Consider the following 19,576-nt stretch of genomic DNA (forward strand, 5'->3'; position numbering starts at 1 on the left):
AGGTATCACTGGTACCTAGATCTTCCAGCCTCTGGGGGCTACCAGAGGGGTTCTTAAAAGTCTGGAGGTCCCACAGATGGCACATACATTTGGCAGAGCTTTAGATAAGGATGTGAGGATGACTATAATAGGTCAGATCAGGGGTCCATTTTGCCCAGTATTCTGTTATCTGACAAGGCCATAGGTGGTTATCTATAGAATGTTAAGTACAGAATAATATGGTACTTTCCTGAATACTGTTTTCAGATTTGAATTTCCTGAGCAGGATGTGCTTTATGTCTATTTTGGAAATTTTCAGTGGATCTCTCCTTCAAATCCTTGTTCATTCTCCTGGCTTGAACACATGTACATTTTTTGCATCAACAGCATCATGTGACAATGTGCTCTACAGACCTACTAATTTTTTTCTTTGAACAGCATGCTCTTTTGTTTGGTTTGAACTTGGCTCCTGATAGCGTCATTTATGCTTTTTAGTTCTTGCAAACTAGGTTTTGAAATGCTGGTTTCAGTGAACTCAGCCCAATTTGTAAACCCTTGAGAAGCTCAGTGATGCAGGGCTTTGGTTTTCATAGGGCATGCTGAAAGAAGTATTGTAGGATTGCAGTTCCAACAACTGAGCAATAATCTGTGACCCAAGTCCATCCATTTCAACACTGACCAGAGAGCAGGTATGCCTTTCCACCTAGAATGGCTTCTGCTATCTGGACAATTTCAGTTTTCCTGAATCATGTTCAGAAAGATACGAGAAGAGTTACCCAATAAATTTAAAATTTTTTTTTTAGAACTCCTCATTCCTGTCATTAACAGTCATTACTTTTCCAGTATGAATGTCAGTTATTACCTCTTCATGCTACATTCTATGATATCTTTGATAAGAATAATTGCTGACGATAACTACTTCTCCACCTGTGAAAGAATAAATACAGCATTACCAAAACAGATATACTTGCTGGTTTGAGAGCTGGAAAGATAAGGACCTTATCATGGTCTGTTTTGTTCTGAAGATGACAATAAAGGCAAAAAGTATGTCTTGGCAGCATGAAAAAGTGCACAAATAACTACAAAGCATGATGTATTTTATGGCGCAAATGATCTTAAAGAGTTGCCTAAATAACAATTGTTGGTTTTGTTGCTATAAAGTGTAAATTTACTGAAGTTTTTCTCAGTAAGATTGTTTTTCTTGTGTAGCTGAACTCATAGATTAATTCATTTTGTTTCTTTTTTTTTTTAAGCTATGGAGGAACTGGATGGTGATGTAGTGAGGATTTCTTCAAGAGGAAAGTTTGCAGAAAGAGACATTGTGCAGGTGGGAGAGAAAATTTACTTTAAGAGTTAGATTTTACTGATCCTGTTTGCTTTGAATTCTTGTTTCCATCTATAGTCCTGCCTTTCATTTTAGCTTAGCACTGACATACTTTATCTTGGGGTGTTCGTAACAAGCTCAGAAACTCTCTGTGATACCTATAAGCCTTTACATAACACATAGTAGTGGATTTGCATTCATTAGGAAATGACTGGCAGCACACTGATATAAAGTCTTAGGGTTATACAGCCATGGGAGAAGAGTTGGTTGCCTCTGTACTGCAATCTCACTATGATTCCATGAAGAAAAACTGCAAATTTTGTGGAAGTTGGCAATACCTCGTCCTCTAAAAAGTGCATTTGAGATGCCTAGGATGTTTTTCCTTGCCTCTAACTGCCAATCCAGAAGACCATGAGTGTCTCTCAGTTCCTGTGTTGTGTCTGCCCCATACGACCATGCAGCTGTCTCATGCTTTAAGGAACCTCAGATGATAGCTGGAACAGATTGCTCAGAGAGGTTGTAGATGCCCCATCCAGTGAGATGCCCCATTCAGCAAGATCTGGACAGGCTAGAGAGTTGGGCAGAGAGGAACCAAATAAAATTCAACAGGGGCAAGTGTAGGGTCCTGCATCTAGTGAGAAATAACCCCAGGCACCAGTACAGGTTAGGGGTTGACCTCCTAGGAAGGAGCGCTGCAGAGAAGGACCTGGGAGTCCTGGTAGACAACAAGCTCTCCATGAGCCAGCAATGTGCCCCCGTGGCCAAGAAGGCTGAGAGAGCTGGGTCTGTTTAGCCTGGAGAAGAGAAGACTGAGAGAAGATCTCATCAATGCTTATAAATATCTAAAGGGTGGATGTCAAGAGGTTGGAGCCAGACTCTTTTCAGTGGTGCCCAGTGACAGGACAAGGGGCAATGGGCACAAACTGGAATGCAGGAAGTTCCATCTCAATATGTGGAAAAACTTCTTCACTTTGAGGGCAACTGAGCACTGGGACAGGCTGCCCAGACAGGTTGTGGAGTCTCCTTCTCTGGAGATATTCAAAACCCGCCTGGACATGATTCTGTGCAACCTGCTCTAGGTGATCCTGCTTTAGCAGTGGGGTTAGACTACATAATCTGCAGAGGTCCCTTCCAACCCCTACCATTCTGTGATTCTGTGATCCCTGGAAACATTCAAGGTCAGGTTGGATGGGCAACCTGATCTAGTTGAAGATGATCCTGCTCATTGCAGGAGGGGGTCGACTAGATGATCTTTACACGTCCCTTCCAACTCAAACCATTCCATGATTCTGTGATCTGTGTTCATGTGTTTGAACCAAGCCCTAAGAGTGCTGCTCTCATCTGCATTCCATGGATACCTCCATTTTTCTGCCAAAGTCCTCTGCTTCTGTTTCTGCTCTCTACAGTTGTTCAGTTCTCCCAGTAGTTGTCATTCGAGCCTAGGCAACTGCTGTCAGGGTGGTATAGCAGTATACCAGATTACCCCCCATAATCCCCCTTCCCCTGAGAGCTGCAGATTTCTAGAACTCAACAGGCTGTCCAAAATGTGTACTTCATCCATGCTTCATGCACCCCATCTTTCCTCCTGATTACCTATCCCCCCATTGGGATAGATTCATTGTCCAAATGCCTCTTAAACACCGACAGGCATCCTTAGGTTCAAGCCTTACCTTAGATCTGCCGTTTCTTCTTCTCCCTTTATTCCTCCTGTTTGTCAAAATTCATAGTCTTCACTTATTTTTCCTCTTGCTTATTTTATTGACGGTTGGACTTGATGATTTTAGAGGTCTTTTCCAACCTTAAAGATCATATGATTCTATGATCTTATTTCTCTCCAAGCGAGGTCGGACTTTTATATTATTGTTGGTTAGTAGAATATATATATTGAATAACTGAGCTATACAAATAGCTCATATTGCAGGTGATAATGTTTTAATAATAATGAAGGTCATATTGCAGCTGATGAACTTTGGAATGTGTATATTTGTTTTCATTTATATATGCATGAATTTTAACTTTTCTGGACCCCAAACTAGTATTTCTGCAAAGCCCTGTGCCATGTCAGATTTTTTAAAGCTAATTCAGATATGTCTGGTATGCATTGAACTTATATTTAAATGCATTTAAATGTACACAAAGAAATTATACATAATTTCTCCAAACAACAGTAGCTCCAAAAGCTGCTGGTTTTACATTAAAAGCGCATAAATGGATAGCGTTCCTCAAATGTTATAAGTACGATTTGTGAAAATGCTGTGCATCAGAAATATTCTAATTTCTGCTGAGAAATAAAAAATAATATGCAATGAATACCCTTTTGTATTTCTTTAGAATTCATTGCATATCAGAAATGCAATAAAATGTTTATTTACCATTGACATATTTCAATCAGAACTTTGCCCCAAACCATCTTGAATTACCTGAAGGCAGTATTATTTTATGCTCTTTTTCTGGCTAAATACTAACAAATACATTATAGGCTAGCTAAATAAATAAAAAGGGATAATGTCAAACCCTTTAGGTTTGGTATGACCTTTATTTTGTATCTGGTAGGATAAAACTGACTTGCTTTAATAAAATTAGCTACTCAGATACATATCTTTTTTGTTTATTGGGTTAGTTAAAATTATCTAGTGAAATTAACTGTTGATTTCAACAGTCAGTATTGTGAAATATTTAAATTAAATTAGTAAAGAAAAAATTTTTCTCCTAACAGTGAGTCACTGTATCTATTATATTTACTACTGACTGCAATTTATGTAAAGACATGATCTTAATTTTTCCCTCCTCACTAGTATACGTATGAATTGTAGCCACTGTGTATTATATGCGTACCAATTTTCCTCAATTTATTTCATTTCTGCTTCTTTGTCATCCTTTTTCTATTTAAGAAGTTTTAGGAAAATACTTGTAGTAATGTAACTATTGTTTCTCTTGAAAATTTTGTATATTAGCCTTTTAAATTGAACTCTCAGACTATACAGAAAGCATTTTACATTCCATCAGTTTCCCTTTGGTTTTTCTTCCATCTTCATTCTATTTCTCTGCCACTCCTGCTGCTTCTACGTGTCAGCTCTAGGCCTTGCTGTCATTGACAGCTGTCCTTGTGTATCTGAACGTATACTGTCCATAGTTGCTCCATCTCCTCCAATATCTATATACTGTAAGGAGAGAGGAGGGAGAACTAATTCAGGCCAACTATATTGTATAATTGCATTTCAACAATTACACATACAGCCTCCCTTTTCCCTATAGTGAAATAGCCTCCCTCCCTTTGCTGCAGAACTGCGGTCTGAGTTTTCATGTCCACAGACCTAATGGGTAAGGTGATCTCTTGGGATGGGACATATTTTGTTCATTAGCTCAGACTGCATGTGCTTTTTGCATAAGACTGACATTACATTAGAAAATTAATAACCAAATGAGGGGGAAATGAACACCAAGCTTATCATTTCCCAGCTGAATGTGTAAACCAGCAGGCTACAGAGATGCTTGCTTGGTTTTGTTATTCTTCTAACTTCATGCTTCTGGGAACAGTCAGATGTATTCTTACAGAAAAGTAGATGGAGTTTAAGAAGGAACAACCACTTGAAGCAGGGCAGTGCTGGGCTGGCTTCTGAAAACTGCTAGAGCTTTTTTTTTTTATGAGAGGAGTTGGCACGAGTAAATGTCACAATATCTGTTTGTCTTTTGTGTTGAAGAGTTACTGAATAAGTACAGAAACAGTTACTACAGCTAATTATGGAACTGCAGATCCCTTGCTTCCTGGCTTAATACCCTAAAATCAGGTTCCTTTTTGCCTGTTGTTCTCCTGCCCTTATGCCTGATATATTCTTGGACACAACACAATGAAGAGGTAAAGGATGCTCCTATCTGGAGTAAAGGCTGCTCTCATTGAACAGTCTTGCTGACTACTCTTACAGTAGTTGTCTACGGCAACCTGTGCTAGCTGGCTCTGCTTGAGCAGCAAGAGTGGACTAAAGGATGTCTAGAGGTCACTTCTAGCTTCAACAATTCGGTGACTAAGTCATCATCTTCTAAGAAACTGCAGATCTACTGCTTCCTGGGGAAATGCCCAATCAGTAGGTCTTTACGCTTAATTTGGTGACAGGTTTCAGTTGAATTCAACATAGTTCAAATACCTGGGCTTGAAGCCCTTTTTTCTGGCAATTTGAGATCCTTTTCAGGAGAGTTATGCAAGGAGTCCTCTTTTACTTGAATTCTAAACACCTTTTAGTAGGAGATTGATGTTTCATAAGTCCAGAGTAAGAAGTGCTTTCCAAAGTTCTTGTAAAAATTACTTGATTGAATTCAGGTTCTTTATTGCTGAAATGTTGTCTTTGTTTTTTGAGTTTGGTTTGTTGGTTTTTTTTTTTTTCCCAAGAGGTTTTTCTTTTATTTGTTTAATAACTTTAATAGAGTTGTTTTGTTTATTTCTGTCTTTTCTGGAAAACTCTCGGGATCTCAGAAATAATGTGTAGGCTAAACCCTCAGTGTAATTCAACATTCCCCTAAATCTTGAAAACGTCAGTGTTTTTTAGAAAAATTAATCTGTAGCCTTGGTTGCTGTGCATCCAAGAAAGCAAAATTTGTCTGGTTCGTATAATGGACAAAAGAGTCTTTAGATCTTAAAGTTCAGCCAGGAGAGGAGAGATCCATGGGTCTGATTTCTCAATTGGTTCTAGTTAACAATTAAATCTTCCCTGGTTTGTGAGAGAGGTAAAAGGCACCATTAGGCATAGCCTAGCCTAGCATATCAGTGCCAGAAGTGGCTTTGGACATTGAATCCCAATTTTGAAAAGTCACCCAGCTGTTGCCCTGAGATAGGCTCCAAAATCTGAGCAAGAAGCAGAATTTCAAATTGTCCTTCCCTTTGGCAGAACCTATTAGCTAGCTTAACCCATGACATCTCTGCATGCTGCCTGTTGTGAATAAAAATCAAGGAGACTAGATGATTGTTTCTGTTTTCTATACCAGTAGCACAAGCATCTCATTAATTATTATGAAATCTAAGCCAGAGCTGGGTCGCTAACTTTTTAGGCGTTGCAGATCTGAGTATCACATAAGTACTTTTTTTAATCTAATCCTTTTTGCTGAGATTCTTTATACATCTGTTAGTATCATGTAAAAAGTGTTCAGGTGGCTCATAGTTCTACTAGGTATAATGCAAAATGGTCAAGAATATAAAGTTATCCTTTCTGCTTTGTTCACTTCATATGGCAAAAATCCTATTCACAAACTGCAAAGCTGATAGGAGAGCCCCACGAGCAGGGAATGTAAGCTAGCAATAGCTTTCTGAGACAGAAGTACCTTCTTGTATGAGAAGGGTTGAGAGAGAAACCAAATATATTAATGAAACATGTAATTGGCAATCTGAGCTAGCCATGGCTTATGTGAAGAACTTCACCCAAGTGAAAGCATGACACAGTTTCTATTAGATTTTTAAAAATTGAGATAGAATGTGTATATATATAAAATACGAAATATGTATGTGCATATATAAAATGGGTAAGGAGGCATATTCATGTACTCTTAACTCCCTAGATGAAACTTTCTTATCTTTATGTTCTGAGATACATTCTCTGTCTGCATGATGACCTATTGTGAATGTCTCATTTGTTTTGTAGTTTGTGCCATTCCGAGATTACATTGACAGAAGTGGAAACCACGTGTTAAGCATGGCAAGACTTGCTAAAGATGTTTTAGCTGAGATCCCGGAGCAGTTTCTGTCCTACATGAGAGTCAGAGGAATAAAGCCATCACCTGCCCCACCACCCTATACACCCCCAATTCATGTGTTGCAGACTCAGATATGACTGCTCCAAAGTGCTTAGCATTTATCACAAGTCAAGAGTCTCTGGATGCAGCAGTAGCTTCTGATGGCTTTTTGGAGCTAGACAAATTCTCTTCACATACCAAAATTCTCCTATGGTTGCATGAGCAACTGGAAGGCTTTTAAATGCTAGGAGCAAAATGTTGATGTTCTCTCTGAGTCTTTTTTTTTTTTTTTTTTTGACAAAAAACCCCTACTTTTTGATGTATTTATTGGAGGGGAAAGCACAAGTCAGGATTTCAACTCAGAAGATATTGTCCTCTCTGAATACTGTGTGTATATAAATGTAGAGGAATGCTCTTACTCTGTATCAATGTTTACATGTTACTATTTTTAAATTTCAGTACTTTTATAACTATTCTTAAGAATAAAAGTTTGGAATATTGACTCACATGTCTTCTAGCTTGCAATAGTTTGTCACAAGATAACAAGAGAAGCAATATCTCTTTGAATGTTTGTCCAGACAAATACAAATGAAAGTTGAGAAAAGGGCAAATATATACGTGTGTTCCAATACCTGTATTGCTTCAATCAGTGCTCAGTAACCCATTCGTCTCAGTTTGAGAATAAACTCCTAAAATGTGAATATCATCATTGCATAAGACTTATGACTAACTCCAAACTTTGAGGGGGAGGTATGTGTATTTTTCAGAGCTTCTCCAATTTCTAAGTTTATCTAAGTTTACAGTTTTTTAAACTAGTTACTGAAGCAAATTAGAAGAGTTAGTTGCTATAAGTAATTAAAGAAAATTACCTCAAATCAGAACTATCAGATTATTATAGTTGACTCACTGAGCTCATTAAATCTTATCATGCATTCCTTAAAGCACTGGAAACTTTGCATCAGAAAAGTCTTTTGGAGTGATTACAGCAGATGTTTTATAATGGACCATTTTAAAGTTAATTTAAAATTTTAACCTTTTTTTGTCTAGATTGCCCATTCAAAGGGATGCTGGCTCTTAATATTTGGGTTTAATCTTGTCATTTAATCACATTTCCATTCAGGGTGCATGAATGATAATGTTAATTAACTGGTTTAAAAATTGCACAACCACGTTGCTTTGTGCACAATTTTGTGTACGGAACTACCCAAAAATTTTATTGTATGCCTGTTCGTATATAATTATAAAATGGTTTTGCATGTACAGTTTTTACAAAATACCTGGTTTTGTGAGTTTGTGTCAGATATATTTTATTTAGAACTAATGGCCTTAAATTTCACAAAACTCCTGAAATGATTGTGAATTGCCTTCAAATACGGTTAAAACTGAACATTTTAATTTTTTTGTGTCACAGTTGTAACTGTCTTGTAATGTAACTTTTTTCTTTGCATATAACCTGTTTACTACTTCTGTTTCTTACTACTGTATGTTGTAATGTACAGTATAAAATTAAGGTGCATTTTTTAAGCATGAGACGTTTTTTGCCAGAAAGCATATCTTCAATATTAATGGCATATAGCTATGTAAATGCAGAATCTTCCATTTTTAAATATATTTACCTTCCTTTAACTATCTCATGTGGGAAATTACTTTTTCCAGATAATTATTCTGTTAGTAAAAAAAAAAAAAAAAAAAAAAGAAAGATTTTTTTGGTAAAAAGAAATCTTGTTTTATTTTTATTTTGAAACAGTTTTTACATAAATATGGACTTTAATTTTCTCACCAAAATATGTATTTCTTAGTGGATTGATGTTGCATGAATGAAATTTGATACCTGGCAACTACAAATTTTGATGAAAGTGCATCATAAAGAATAAGTTTAAATCTACTGAATGGTGGTGGTGGTGTTGTCCTTCCATCCTCTGCATTTCTTTTTCGTACTTACAGTGTTGACACTTTAGAAATAACTGAATTAATATTATGTATCTGTTGTTTCATTTGATTAGACAAATCTTTATGTTGACATTGGTATCGGTTCCCAGTGGCCCACGTATTTAACACGTTTTCACTCTACGGCCAAATCCACAAACTTCTGTTATTCAGTTTAGAGTAATTTATTAGCTCTCATTTAGCCAGCACCTTTTATTAAGCCAAAGATCAGTCTCAAAACTAATTTAACAACTCATTTAACAAGTGAAGAAACTTATTACTTAATCAAACATTATTTCTTCTATCCAGCCTAAGTATCAGCCTATTCTATTCTGCACTGCTGTTTTTATTTCTGTTTGGTATTGGATTCTAAATCTAACATATTTAATGGAAAGAAATAGATATGATCAGTGGACTAAGTATTCTAGTGGGAAAAGGAGACTTTTTCCAGACCTGTGACATTCTCTAGATGTTTGACATCTTGATTCTGTCATGTGTATGAAAATCGTTATGTAGACTGACATAGTAGCCTCAGTCAATCCAGTGTTACAGATGAGAGTTAATGGTCAGAACTTTAATTTCTCCAAAATACCATATGCAGCCATTGTTACTTCTGGCTTTATTCTTAAGAATAATGGAACGCAAACCTCTTACTCCTTCCCAGGAAATGCTAGCTGCTACCAAAACTTGATAATTTTCTATGACTGATGAGTAGCAGAGAGTATGTTTAAGAAAGGGAAAACGTGACATGTTAGGTGAGAAATGAGTGGCCCTGAAAGGCAAACTGTTGGCCTTGATGAAAGCTCTCTCCTTTTGGCATCCCTCTTCAAACAGATGATGTCTTTGTAATGCACGCAGGAAATGCTGTGACAGGGTGCAAACTGTACAACTGTTCTTAGAAATGAGGAAGGACGCTGTCTCATGGAGGACATCATTTGAGAGTGACTATTTCAGGTTTGGTTCTGACCAGTGAGGAATTGTTTCCTAATCTGGAAGAAGAAACTGGTTTAATCTTAATTACAAAATAGAACTTTGTAATTTTTTAGGCAAAGATGGCAACCTATACAATAGAATTTATGTGCGCTTCAAATCAGCTTACTTCCATACGCAAAAAATTTGCTAAGTGTGGTCCCCCAGGGAGGTATCTGAAGGAGAAGAATAATTCCAGAAAGCAGATATTCTCTGAAAAGACACATTCTGAAAAGCTGGAAATTCTCACCTAAGTAGGGACAGATGAAATTCACTCCAGAATACTTTATAAAATGGCTGAAACAATCAGAAGGATAAATGATTATCATCTTTGAGAACTAATAAAAGGGCACATAATGACAAATTATGCCAAGGTGGTAGGAAAGCAGGGAGCATAGTAAGAGGCTATCGTGACTCTATCAGAAGTTCTTTAAACAGAAAAATCAGCAAGAATACAAAGTGAGATTATGTTGCTATGGATAGGTGTAAAAGAGCACAGATAGGTGTGGAAAAGGAAAGAAAAACACTAAATTATGGCTGCAAAATGCTAGTAAATCCTGTACTAGAAAGAGAAGGAAAGTTGAGTCTGTTATTTATCAAAAGGACGAGCAAATAGTAAATCTAGGGAAAAACTCAAATGCTCACTTTTTCCTTCAAGATTCACAGAAGAGGGATAATAATTGAATTAATTAGTCAATTAAAAAAAATAAATGTAGACTTAGGTTTACATCTACCAATAAAAATTTGTTAATAATACATGCTCTTGAAACAATTTTCTTGAAAAGCAGTATAATGAGCTTCAGGATAAAAGAGGGAAACAGCTGCTTTAACATGACATTTTAAAAGCAAAGCAGGAGATAACAGCCTCATCTGAAGTGTTCCTAAATACTACAAAACATTCAGAAAAATGCTATCTGACTTTCATCATCAACCTGGAAAAATATAGCAATTGATGTTCCATAGAGACCCGTCTTCCTTTTGGTATTATTCAGTCATTTCCGTTGATGATGCAATGTATAAAATAATGGTTATTAAATTAGTGGCTTATTGCAACTAAAGATAGTTTAGTCACTTCCAAAGATGGGATTAAAACTTGAAATTACTTTTATGAATTAGAAAAGATACCTGAAAGAGGAACAAATTCCATCAGGGCAAACAGGTAAGAGTACTTCAGTTACAAATACCTTTGCAATTCTGCAAAACAGCGCTGAGGTTATAGCAGATCACAAAATAGCCATTGAGAGGAAGGTGTCTGAATAGAAGCTTTGAATACAGGCCACCAGAGATAATCCTTCCATTGCTCTCAAAATAATACAGCCTCAGCTAGTGCACCAGGGCCAGTTTTGACACTTCAAACAAGATGTGGGTCAACTGGAAAAAGTCACCGAGGAACTGTTGGAACAAGTTGGGCAAATGACGAGGGAAGGATTCCATGGGGTTGGCCTCCCTGCCGGAGGTTGTCTCTATTTCTGACGACCACGGTGAACTACCACAGCAAGGGTTGCTGCATGAGGTCAAGCCCTACTAATGTGACGGAGGGAGTAGCAGGCTGATGCCATTGCAGCAGAGGTATTTTCAGGAAGGACTGACCGTGTCCATTCACATTGTTAGGTCATTGTTTCATACTGCTAATGTTTTTCATGTGGAATGCACTCTTACTTTATTTCAAAATGCTTTACAGCAATAGTACAAATTTTCTTCAGCACTCCCTGACGGATTATTGCTTCTTTGCCACTGAATTGGTATGGTTTCAGGTTTTATTTCAAGCCAGCATTGTGCATTTATGTTCGCTGCCATTAGAGTGCGAGTGACTGTAGATGACTCCTTTCTTCAAGTTGGCCTTCTAAACAACGGGTATAGAGCACTACATTTCTGAGCATGTGCCAACAGCCAAACATTTGACAATAATAAATTTCATCATTGGGATCCTTATTTCATGATTTTATTTTGCAAAAAATCAAAGGCATTGAAGTGACCAAGCAGTCTTATAGATAGAGGGCAAATGTAGGGTCCTGCACCTAGGGAAAAACAACCCCAAGCACCAGTACAGGTTACGGGTTGACCTGCTGGGAAGGAGTGCTGCAGAGAAGGACCTGGGAGTCCTGGTGGACAACAAGCTCTCCATGAGCCAGCAGTATGGCCAAATGATATTCTGGGGTCCGTTAAGAAGACTGTGGCCAGCAGGTCAAGGGAGGTTATCCTACCCCTCTACTCTGCCCTAGTGAGGCCACATCTGGAGTTCTGTGTCCAGTTCTGGGCTCCCCGGTTCAAGAAAGACAGGGACCTACTGGATAGAGTCCAGCGGAGGGCTATGAGGATGATGAGAGGACTGGAGCATCTCTCTGATGAGGAAAGGCTGAGAGAGCTGGGTCTGTTTAGCCTGGAGAAGAGAAGACTGAGAGAAGATCTCATCAATGCTTATAAATATCTAAAGGATGGGTGTCAAGAGGTTGGAGCCAGACTCTTTTCAGTGGTGCCTAGTGACAGGACAAGGGGCAATGGGCACAAACTGGAACACAGGAAGTTCCATCTGAATACGAGGAAAACCTTCTTCATTCTGAGGGTGACCAAGCACTGGGACAGGCTGCCCAGAGAGGTTGTGGAGTCTCCTCCTCTGGAGATATTCAAAACCCACCTGGACGCGATCCTGTGCAACCTGCTCTAAGTGATCCTGCTTTAGCAGGGGGGTTAGACTAGATCATCTCCAGAGGTCCTTTCCAACTCCTACCATTCTGTGATTCTATTATTCCATGCTGCAGAAGGTGTTCGACTGCTGTGAGGTACCTGCCCCAGAAGCATGCAGCATGTTTCCTAGTGCTGTGTGTGCCACAGGTGGTGGGACAGCCTTCCCAAGCCACGGCGGGCTGCGGCTGGGCACTGAGCAATTCCATCACTTCTGCATTGCTCTGTTCCCCAGGGAGCAAAATTCTGCCCAGCCTTGAGAGGAATGTGATTGTCATAATAACTGGGTGGCCTGTGCGTCCCCATGCCATAGGCTGTTATGTAGTTCAGTTTGCTTCAGGCTGATCGTGAAATCAAAGCAATTGACTGCATGTGCAAAGTGATTAGCGCTGAATGCTGTGCCTTCAACTGAGTGGGTCATCAGGGCGCAATCACCAGACAAAGGGAGTTCAGGGGAGGCAAACTGGTGAGTTTCCATGAGCGCAGGAGTGCTGCAGACAGGGAACTTCTCTGTGGAGAAGAAGGGAGTGAATAATCCCTTCACAATGTCATTAAATACTTCCACTGGCACTGGCAGAAAGCCCCCAAAAATATGGGAGCAGGCACGCAGCCTTGACTGATTGCTTTCCGTGAGCAGGAGGGAACGGGAAACACCAACAGGCTGTCAAACCTGGAGGAGAGGAGGGGAGCCCAGCTGGAGGCTCTCATGGTTGTTCCTGGCAAATATTGTTATTAACGCAAGTAAAAAAGGGATTATAAAACCAATGCATGTATCGGGTTGCTAGGGTTTTAGGTTGGGAAGCCCGATTAGAACTCAAAACTGGTTTTGATAAATTTGAGGGAAGGTCAGGAATCAGAGAGATAAACTGCTGTGAAAAAAAAAGTGGGAAATACTGCATTCAGGAGGGAAATAAATAAGCACAAATGAAATGAAAATGAAAAATACCTGGATAAACAGCAGTTCTGGACTTAATAATCTGCAGATTACAGCCAGGCTCCAAACAGAATATGAATCAAATTGTGACAGTGTTGCATAAAAAGCAAAGATCACCCTGGAAGATAGTAATAGTGGTGGTGTTTGTATGGGGAGCGAGATAATTATTGCTCCATGCTAAGCCGGGCTTAGCCTTTGCTTGGCACTGTGTCTGGACAGTGGGGCCACACTTAAGGATGATGCAGACAAGTTTGAAAGACTCCAGGAGAGAGCAAAAACAGATGGTTTTTAACCTGTGAGGAAAAAATTAAAGCACTTGGGTATGTTTTGTATGCAAAAGACCAGAGGGATGGTGATAACTGTGTGCCTGGGCAAAGGGGAGCTATAATGAACCATTCTCAAAGGTCAGTGAAGATGGGTGATGATATCATCTTTGGCAGCAAGGAAGGCTTATACAGGCTGATAGACAAACCTCCCTAACTGGAGGCACCTTCTAGTGCATGGCGGGGAAATGACATCATCTTTGTCTTAGAAATTGTTCAGAACGGGTTGGACAGCCACTAGGGATGGCCTAGTTGTGCAGCCTCCCGCCAAGCAGAGAAATAGTACATTAAATAGTTAAATATCCTCCTGAAGCCCCATTTGTCAGTCTTGCAAATGTAGGCGGCCTAACTAAGATAGAGGCAGGGATAATACACTGGGAGAGGAGGACTGGAATGGGTGGGCAGGAAGGCACTGGGAGGGCTGAGGAGGGCTCTGGTGAGATTTTGTCTGAAATACGAGTATGTTTCCAGTCACACGGTTTCAGGGCAATGGACCCAAAAGGGCTGGTGAAAAGAGAGGTTCTTTGGACATTTCTGTTCAGTGGACACGTGAGATGACCAGCCCCTATATGTGACCAAAGGCTACATAGACGTTATATGGTCTTACAGTGGTCACACCAGGATGGTGAACATCAGGTGAGGAGCAAGATGTGCCAAGCGAGTTGGTGCAAGAGCACGGTGAGATGGGAGCCCCTGTCCGTGCACCTGAGGTTTCTAAAAATAACTGTGATGAGGTGTTGGAACAGCAGTAAATCTAGCTTGTTTCTGTGAGAAACTTGAAGACTTTATGAAAGAGCTGAGATCATGTTATTGCCTCCAATATCTGGAAATTCAATTCCATTTTTCTCACTCACCCGCAGCATGGAACATCTCTCCTCCACCAGAATGCTTACGGAGGCTCATGGAACACGGGCAAGCAGCATGGAGAAGGCAAGCAGCATGGCCAGCTCACTGCTGTCATTAGTGCTTCCAGCTGGATGAAAAAACACGTATTCAGGGACACATGTTGTCGGCGACACAGACAGTGGGATCAAGTGCACCCTCAGCAAGTTTGCTGACGACACCAAGCTGTGTGGTGTGGTCGACACGCTGGAGGGAAGGGATGCCATCCAGAGGGACCTTGACAGGCTGGAGAGGTGGGCCTGTGCGAACCGCATGAAGTTCAACAAGGCCAAGTGCAAGGTCCTGCACGTGGGTCGGCGCAATCCCAAGCACGACTATAGGCTGGGCAGGGAATGGATTGAAAGCAGCCCTGAGGAGAAGGACTTTGGGGGTGTTGGTGGATGGGAAGCTCAGCATGAGCCAGCAGTGTGCGCTTGCAGCCCAGAAAGCCAACCATGTCCTGGGCTGCATCAAAAGAGGCGGGACCAGGAGGTCGAGGGAGGTGATCCTGCCCCTCTACTCCACTCTGGTGAGACCCCACCTGGAGTACTGCGTCCAGCTCTGGGGGCCCCAACATAAGAAACACATGGAGGCCACAAAGATGCTCAGAGGGCTGGAGCACCTCTCCTATGAGGACAGGCTGAGAGGGTTGGGATTGTTCAGCCTGGAGAAGAGAAGGCTCTGCAAAGACCTTAGAGCAGCCTTCCAGTACCTAAAGGGGCCTACAGGAAAGCTGGAGAGGGACTGTTTACAAGGGCATGGAGTGCTAGGACAAAGGGGAATGGCGTTAAGCTGAAGGAGAGTAGATTTAGATTAGATATTAGGAAGGAATATCCAGTTGGATCCTTGGGATTCGTAGCACCGGGCAATACTGAAACAGTTTCTTCAGTAACAAGAAAGAGTATTTTCCTCATATCTCTAATTCACTCACTCGTAATAGAGAATTAAGTCTCTTGATAAAAGAAGCATTTAAGGGATGTTGGAATGGAGCTATAATTGGATTAACATTATCAGATGCCCTTAAATCTGTGCTTTGCATGTTCATCATGTAAAAATTCAGATATAAATGGCACCTTGGTGTGGAGGGAAAATAATTTTACAATGCAAGCTGTTGGTTGATAAAGCTCTCCCCACTGACCTTCTGCTGAGCTAATGGTTTGCTCCTCCAGTTGGAATTGCAGATGCTCTTTTGTTGCAACCATGACAAGTATTTGATAAAAGAAACCCCACTGGTTTTAAACCTGAGTCATCCTCATTTTCTCCTATCTCAACCTCCTCAAAACTTGTCACCTTTCTCTAACTCAGACCTATACAAATCTCCTCTACAAATGCCACTTTGGTAGCCCTTCAAAAAGCTTAACATAAAACTCCTTTTTAACATTTTAATCTGTGATTCAATCAGTAGAACTCACACTATGGAGAAATTACGTCTGCTAATGAAATTAGCTATTTATCCCTCGCTAGATTCCCTCCAGCATAAAAAGAGGTGTTACAGCAGATAAAACCTTAAAAAAAAAACCAAACCCAAACCCACAAGTCAATTGCAGACACACTGCAATTGCTTCTGAAGTAGCTTTTCTCATCTTGCTAAGCCTCTTGGAGGAATACAAATGGGAAGAAGGTGATGCCGTTGTGAGTGAGGAAAACCATTGAATCGCAGCATTTCATTACTTGAGAGATGCTGTCAGCTGCTCTACAACACTTTCCACTGCCCTGGAAGAATTAGCAGAAAAAGAAATACTTTTTAGTGCACACCCACACTATTAGCAGGGTTTTTTTCTGACGCTGTTAGGTATTTCACAGTACAGAGAGATTTTAAATGCTCGTTCATGCATGCACTGTGTTATTATCAATAGATCTGTCTATTACCTGTCATTGCAAGGAAGTACCAGACTTCCAAAAACTCTTTTTAACAAAGGCAAAAACAGCTGAAATGTTGCTTTATTTAAAACCCGTTAGACTGAAATAGGAAAAAGAGGATATTTAAAGTATTGCTGTACTTTGTGGGCAGGTGCTCCCTTCCTCACCCTCCCTTTCCTCCCTTCCATCTCGAAGCCCACTCCGCAGAGGTGAGCTCCTTCCCCCCCCACTCTGCATGGGCATTTACCTTCACCCCACACCAGGCGGGGGGACCCACACAGACACCCCCTGTCTGGGACTGAAGAAAAGAAACTGCATGAAATGAATGTTGAATTCTTGGTGCCACAGAAGCGCTGTATGGGATCTGAGGCGCAGGGCAGGAGCCACTCTCCGGCGCTTGCCCGGCGGCTCCCTGAAGTGATGGCAGTGTTTGCAGAGCCAGACAGCCCAGGCTGGGGTAGTTAACGAGGTGCTAAATGAGCTCGGACACCCAGCCAGCACAACGCTATGCCCGGCAGAGCCGCCAAGTCGTGTCCCAGAAGCTGGATGACAATTTAAGAACAGCATTTCCCTCCCAGTACACATGCCTCGAGCATCCCACGCCGGCGGGGCTCTGCAGTTGGTAGTGCACGCACCCCACGCTCTGCTTCGGGAAGGGCAGGACGATGCTCAGGTCTGAGGATACATCACTGCAAATGAGGTAAAAGTCAACCATTTAGGACCATTTTGTCATGGTGCCCTGTAAGGCCATCCTGGAGTAGTGGGGATATCAGTGAATAAAGAAAGCTTTGGGAATCAAGGGGAAGATATCCATCATCACCAGCGAGCACCCCCCAGTGCTAAATGTGGCACTTAGAGCTTGCTTTTGTTTTGTGGGTGGAAGCTGAATGAGAGTGACTAGCTGTGGTTACCAGGGAGTGAGGAAGTAGTCTAGGTTTGTAAAGGGAGAAAACGGAGTGAAGGAAAAGGTAATGGAAATTTTATTCCTCTGGGAGTGCGGGTGGATGAGGGCTGGAAACCCAGCGCTTCATGGTGGCCGGAGGTGGGTGGCCCTGCCGCTGCCCTGCCCTGGGCAGGGTGCTGCAGGCAGCGAGGGCTGATGAGGGGCCATAACCCCACCTGCCTCTCTGAGAGGGGCAGCCCTGTTTTTAAGTCCAGTTTGACAATGAAGAATCATAGAGGTAGGTCAAATTAGTGTAAGACTACAAGTCATATATATATATATATATTTATAAATAAATTAATTGGCAGCCACTGTGGACACAGGAAAGGACCCCAGCACAAGCTGTTAACTTGAGATCCTCCACCGTGGCGACATGCAAAACCCATGCTGACTTCAATGCATCCAAGACATCAGAGCTGGTGCCCTGTGGCACCATTTCCCCAGCTCTAGGGACAGCAATGGGGACCGTGGGCCATGAGCCCAGCTCTCCGCAGCAGCAGTGCTGGGCATAGGCAGTGCAGGAGGGATTGAGGGAGGGAAAGAGATCGCTGCCAGGAGCCTGGCAGGCACCTTAAATGTGTCTGGCAGCTGAGAGACAGTGGAGAGCTGACGGGGTGATACAGGAGAGGGATATGAATGGCAATTGAAAAAGCTGCTGAAGAAAACACAGTAAAAAAAGGATTTGTGACTTTTGTATCATCAGAGAACAGATTCTCCCTTTGCAATGCCGCTGGTGGAGATGACACCCAGCCAAGAGCCCCACAGCCGCCTGCTGCAGCAGTACCAGGGCCATGGCTGTGACTTCTTCGCCTGCCATCTTCTCCCCAGGACATCTCTCAGCACAGGATGTCCTCCTCAGTGGACATGCTTCTTCCTCCAGACATGCACACTGATAGATCTAAGCAGCCTGGCTCCTGCCATGCTTCACAGCTGGCTGAGGTTCCCAGATCATTCCATGAAATTATAAACTGAATTTTCAGAAGGTGGCTGAGACTGGCAGGGCAGGATGCTGTGAGAGGCACAGGCTTCAACGGGAAGGAGGTAGAGCTGCTCCTCAGCCCTGCACAGCTCCTGAGTGGCTGGCGTGTGGCAAGGGACGCTGCTGAAATCACACTGAGGACCCTTGGAGCTGCCTGAGACAGCAGGTGGTCACAGGCGTGAGTTTAGGATATCCTTGGTGATGGTCCTTCCATCATCTACAGAAACAGAAGTTACTGCTGGAGAAACCAAAGGCAGAGGCAAATGGTACTGAACCCACTTTTTTGATGAAACTGTACATGTGTGAGGGTTAGGGGAAGGTGAAACCAGTTGAATGCCAATCCCTGCCAGGGGCAGCTGGCAGCAGTGTTGGTGCCTGAGCTGATTTACTTCCTGCAGGGCTGGAGGCAAGGAGCCCCAGACCCCACACGCATCCCCGGAGCAGCCAGCTCTGCGCTGGGGAGAGGGGCAGTGGACACGAAACCTCCCTGTGCTGGTGGCCCCTGAGAGCTTGCACGTGGCTTCAGCCGCTGTCCCCGAGCCCTGCTCCTCCCTGCAAACTCCCGGAAAACCACCCTGCGAGAGGCGGCAGCAGGTTGCTAGTTTCTCCTCACTTCTCCTGCAAGTTCAGGAGGAAAAGGCAAAACAGCAGAATCATCCTGTGCTAGCAATGCCAGCAGCTGCTCAGGGAGAGGAAGAGCCAGGTCCTTTTCTGGCCTTTTAATCAGTAAAAGGGACTTTCTGCTTTTCAGAGCAGGAGTGGAGCTTGGCTGAGCTCTGTGCTATACATTATACGCACATTAGCTGCAGCTCCTGCCCCGCTGACAAACACCAGCCCTGCCCAGAAGTAAAAGGAGCAGAATGAGTGCTCACTGGTCAGCACAGCGCGGGAGGGGATTTATTTGTTTCTCAGAGATGGCTGCAGATAAGTCTATGTATGAAATATATAAACAGGCGCCCTAAGCTCTGTGTTCATGGTTTGTAGGTAAAATTTCCCAACTTGAAGGCAATGCCCTGCGATGCAAGCTGGAACTTCCAAGGACAGATGTCCCTCTGCA

General features: G+C 42.0%; 1 protein-coding gene across 3 annotated transcripts in view; it reads left to right on the plus strand.

Annotated features, from left to right (window-relative positions):
* Positions 1–8,872, plus strand: part of CPNE8 (copine 8) — a 113,577-nt gene extending 104,705 nt beyond the window's left edge. For all 3 annotated transcript variants that reach the window (XM_054811190.1, XM_054811200.1, XM_054811207.1), the window contains 2 exons: positions 1,233–1,306; positions 6,931–8,872. In XM_054811190.1, the coding sequence (XP_054667165.1) occupies positions 1,233–1,306; positions 6,931–7,119 (263 nt within the window). In that variant the 3' untranslated portion in view covers positions 7,120–8,872. The remainder of the gene's footprint in view (positions 1–1,232; positions 1,307–6,930) is intronic.
* The last annotated feature ends 10,704 nt before the right edge of the window (positions 8,873–19,576 follow it).

Source organism: Grus americana, chromosome 1, assembly GCF_028858705.1.
Source record: "Grus americana isolate bGruAme1 chromosome 1, bGruAme1.mat, whole genome shotgun sequence".
Classification (NCBI taxonomy): Eukaryota; Metazoa; Chordata; class Aves; order Gruiformes; family Gruidae; genus Grus; species Grus americana.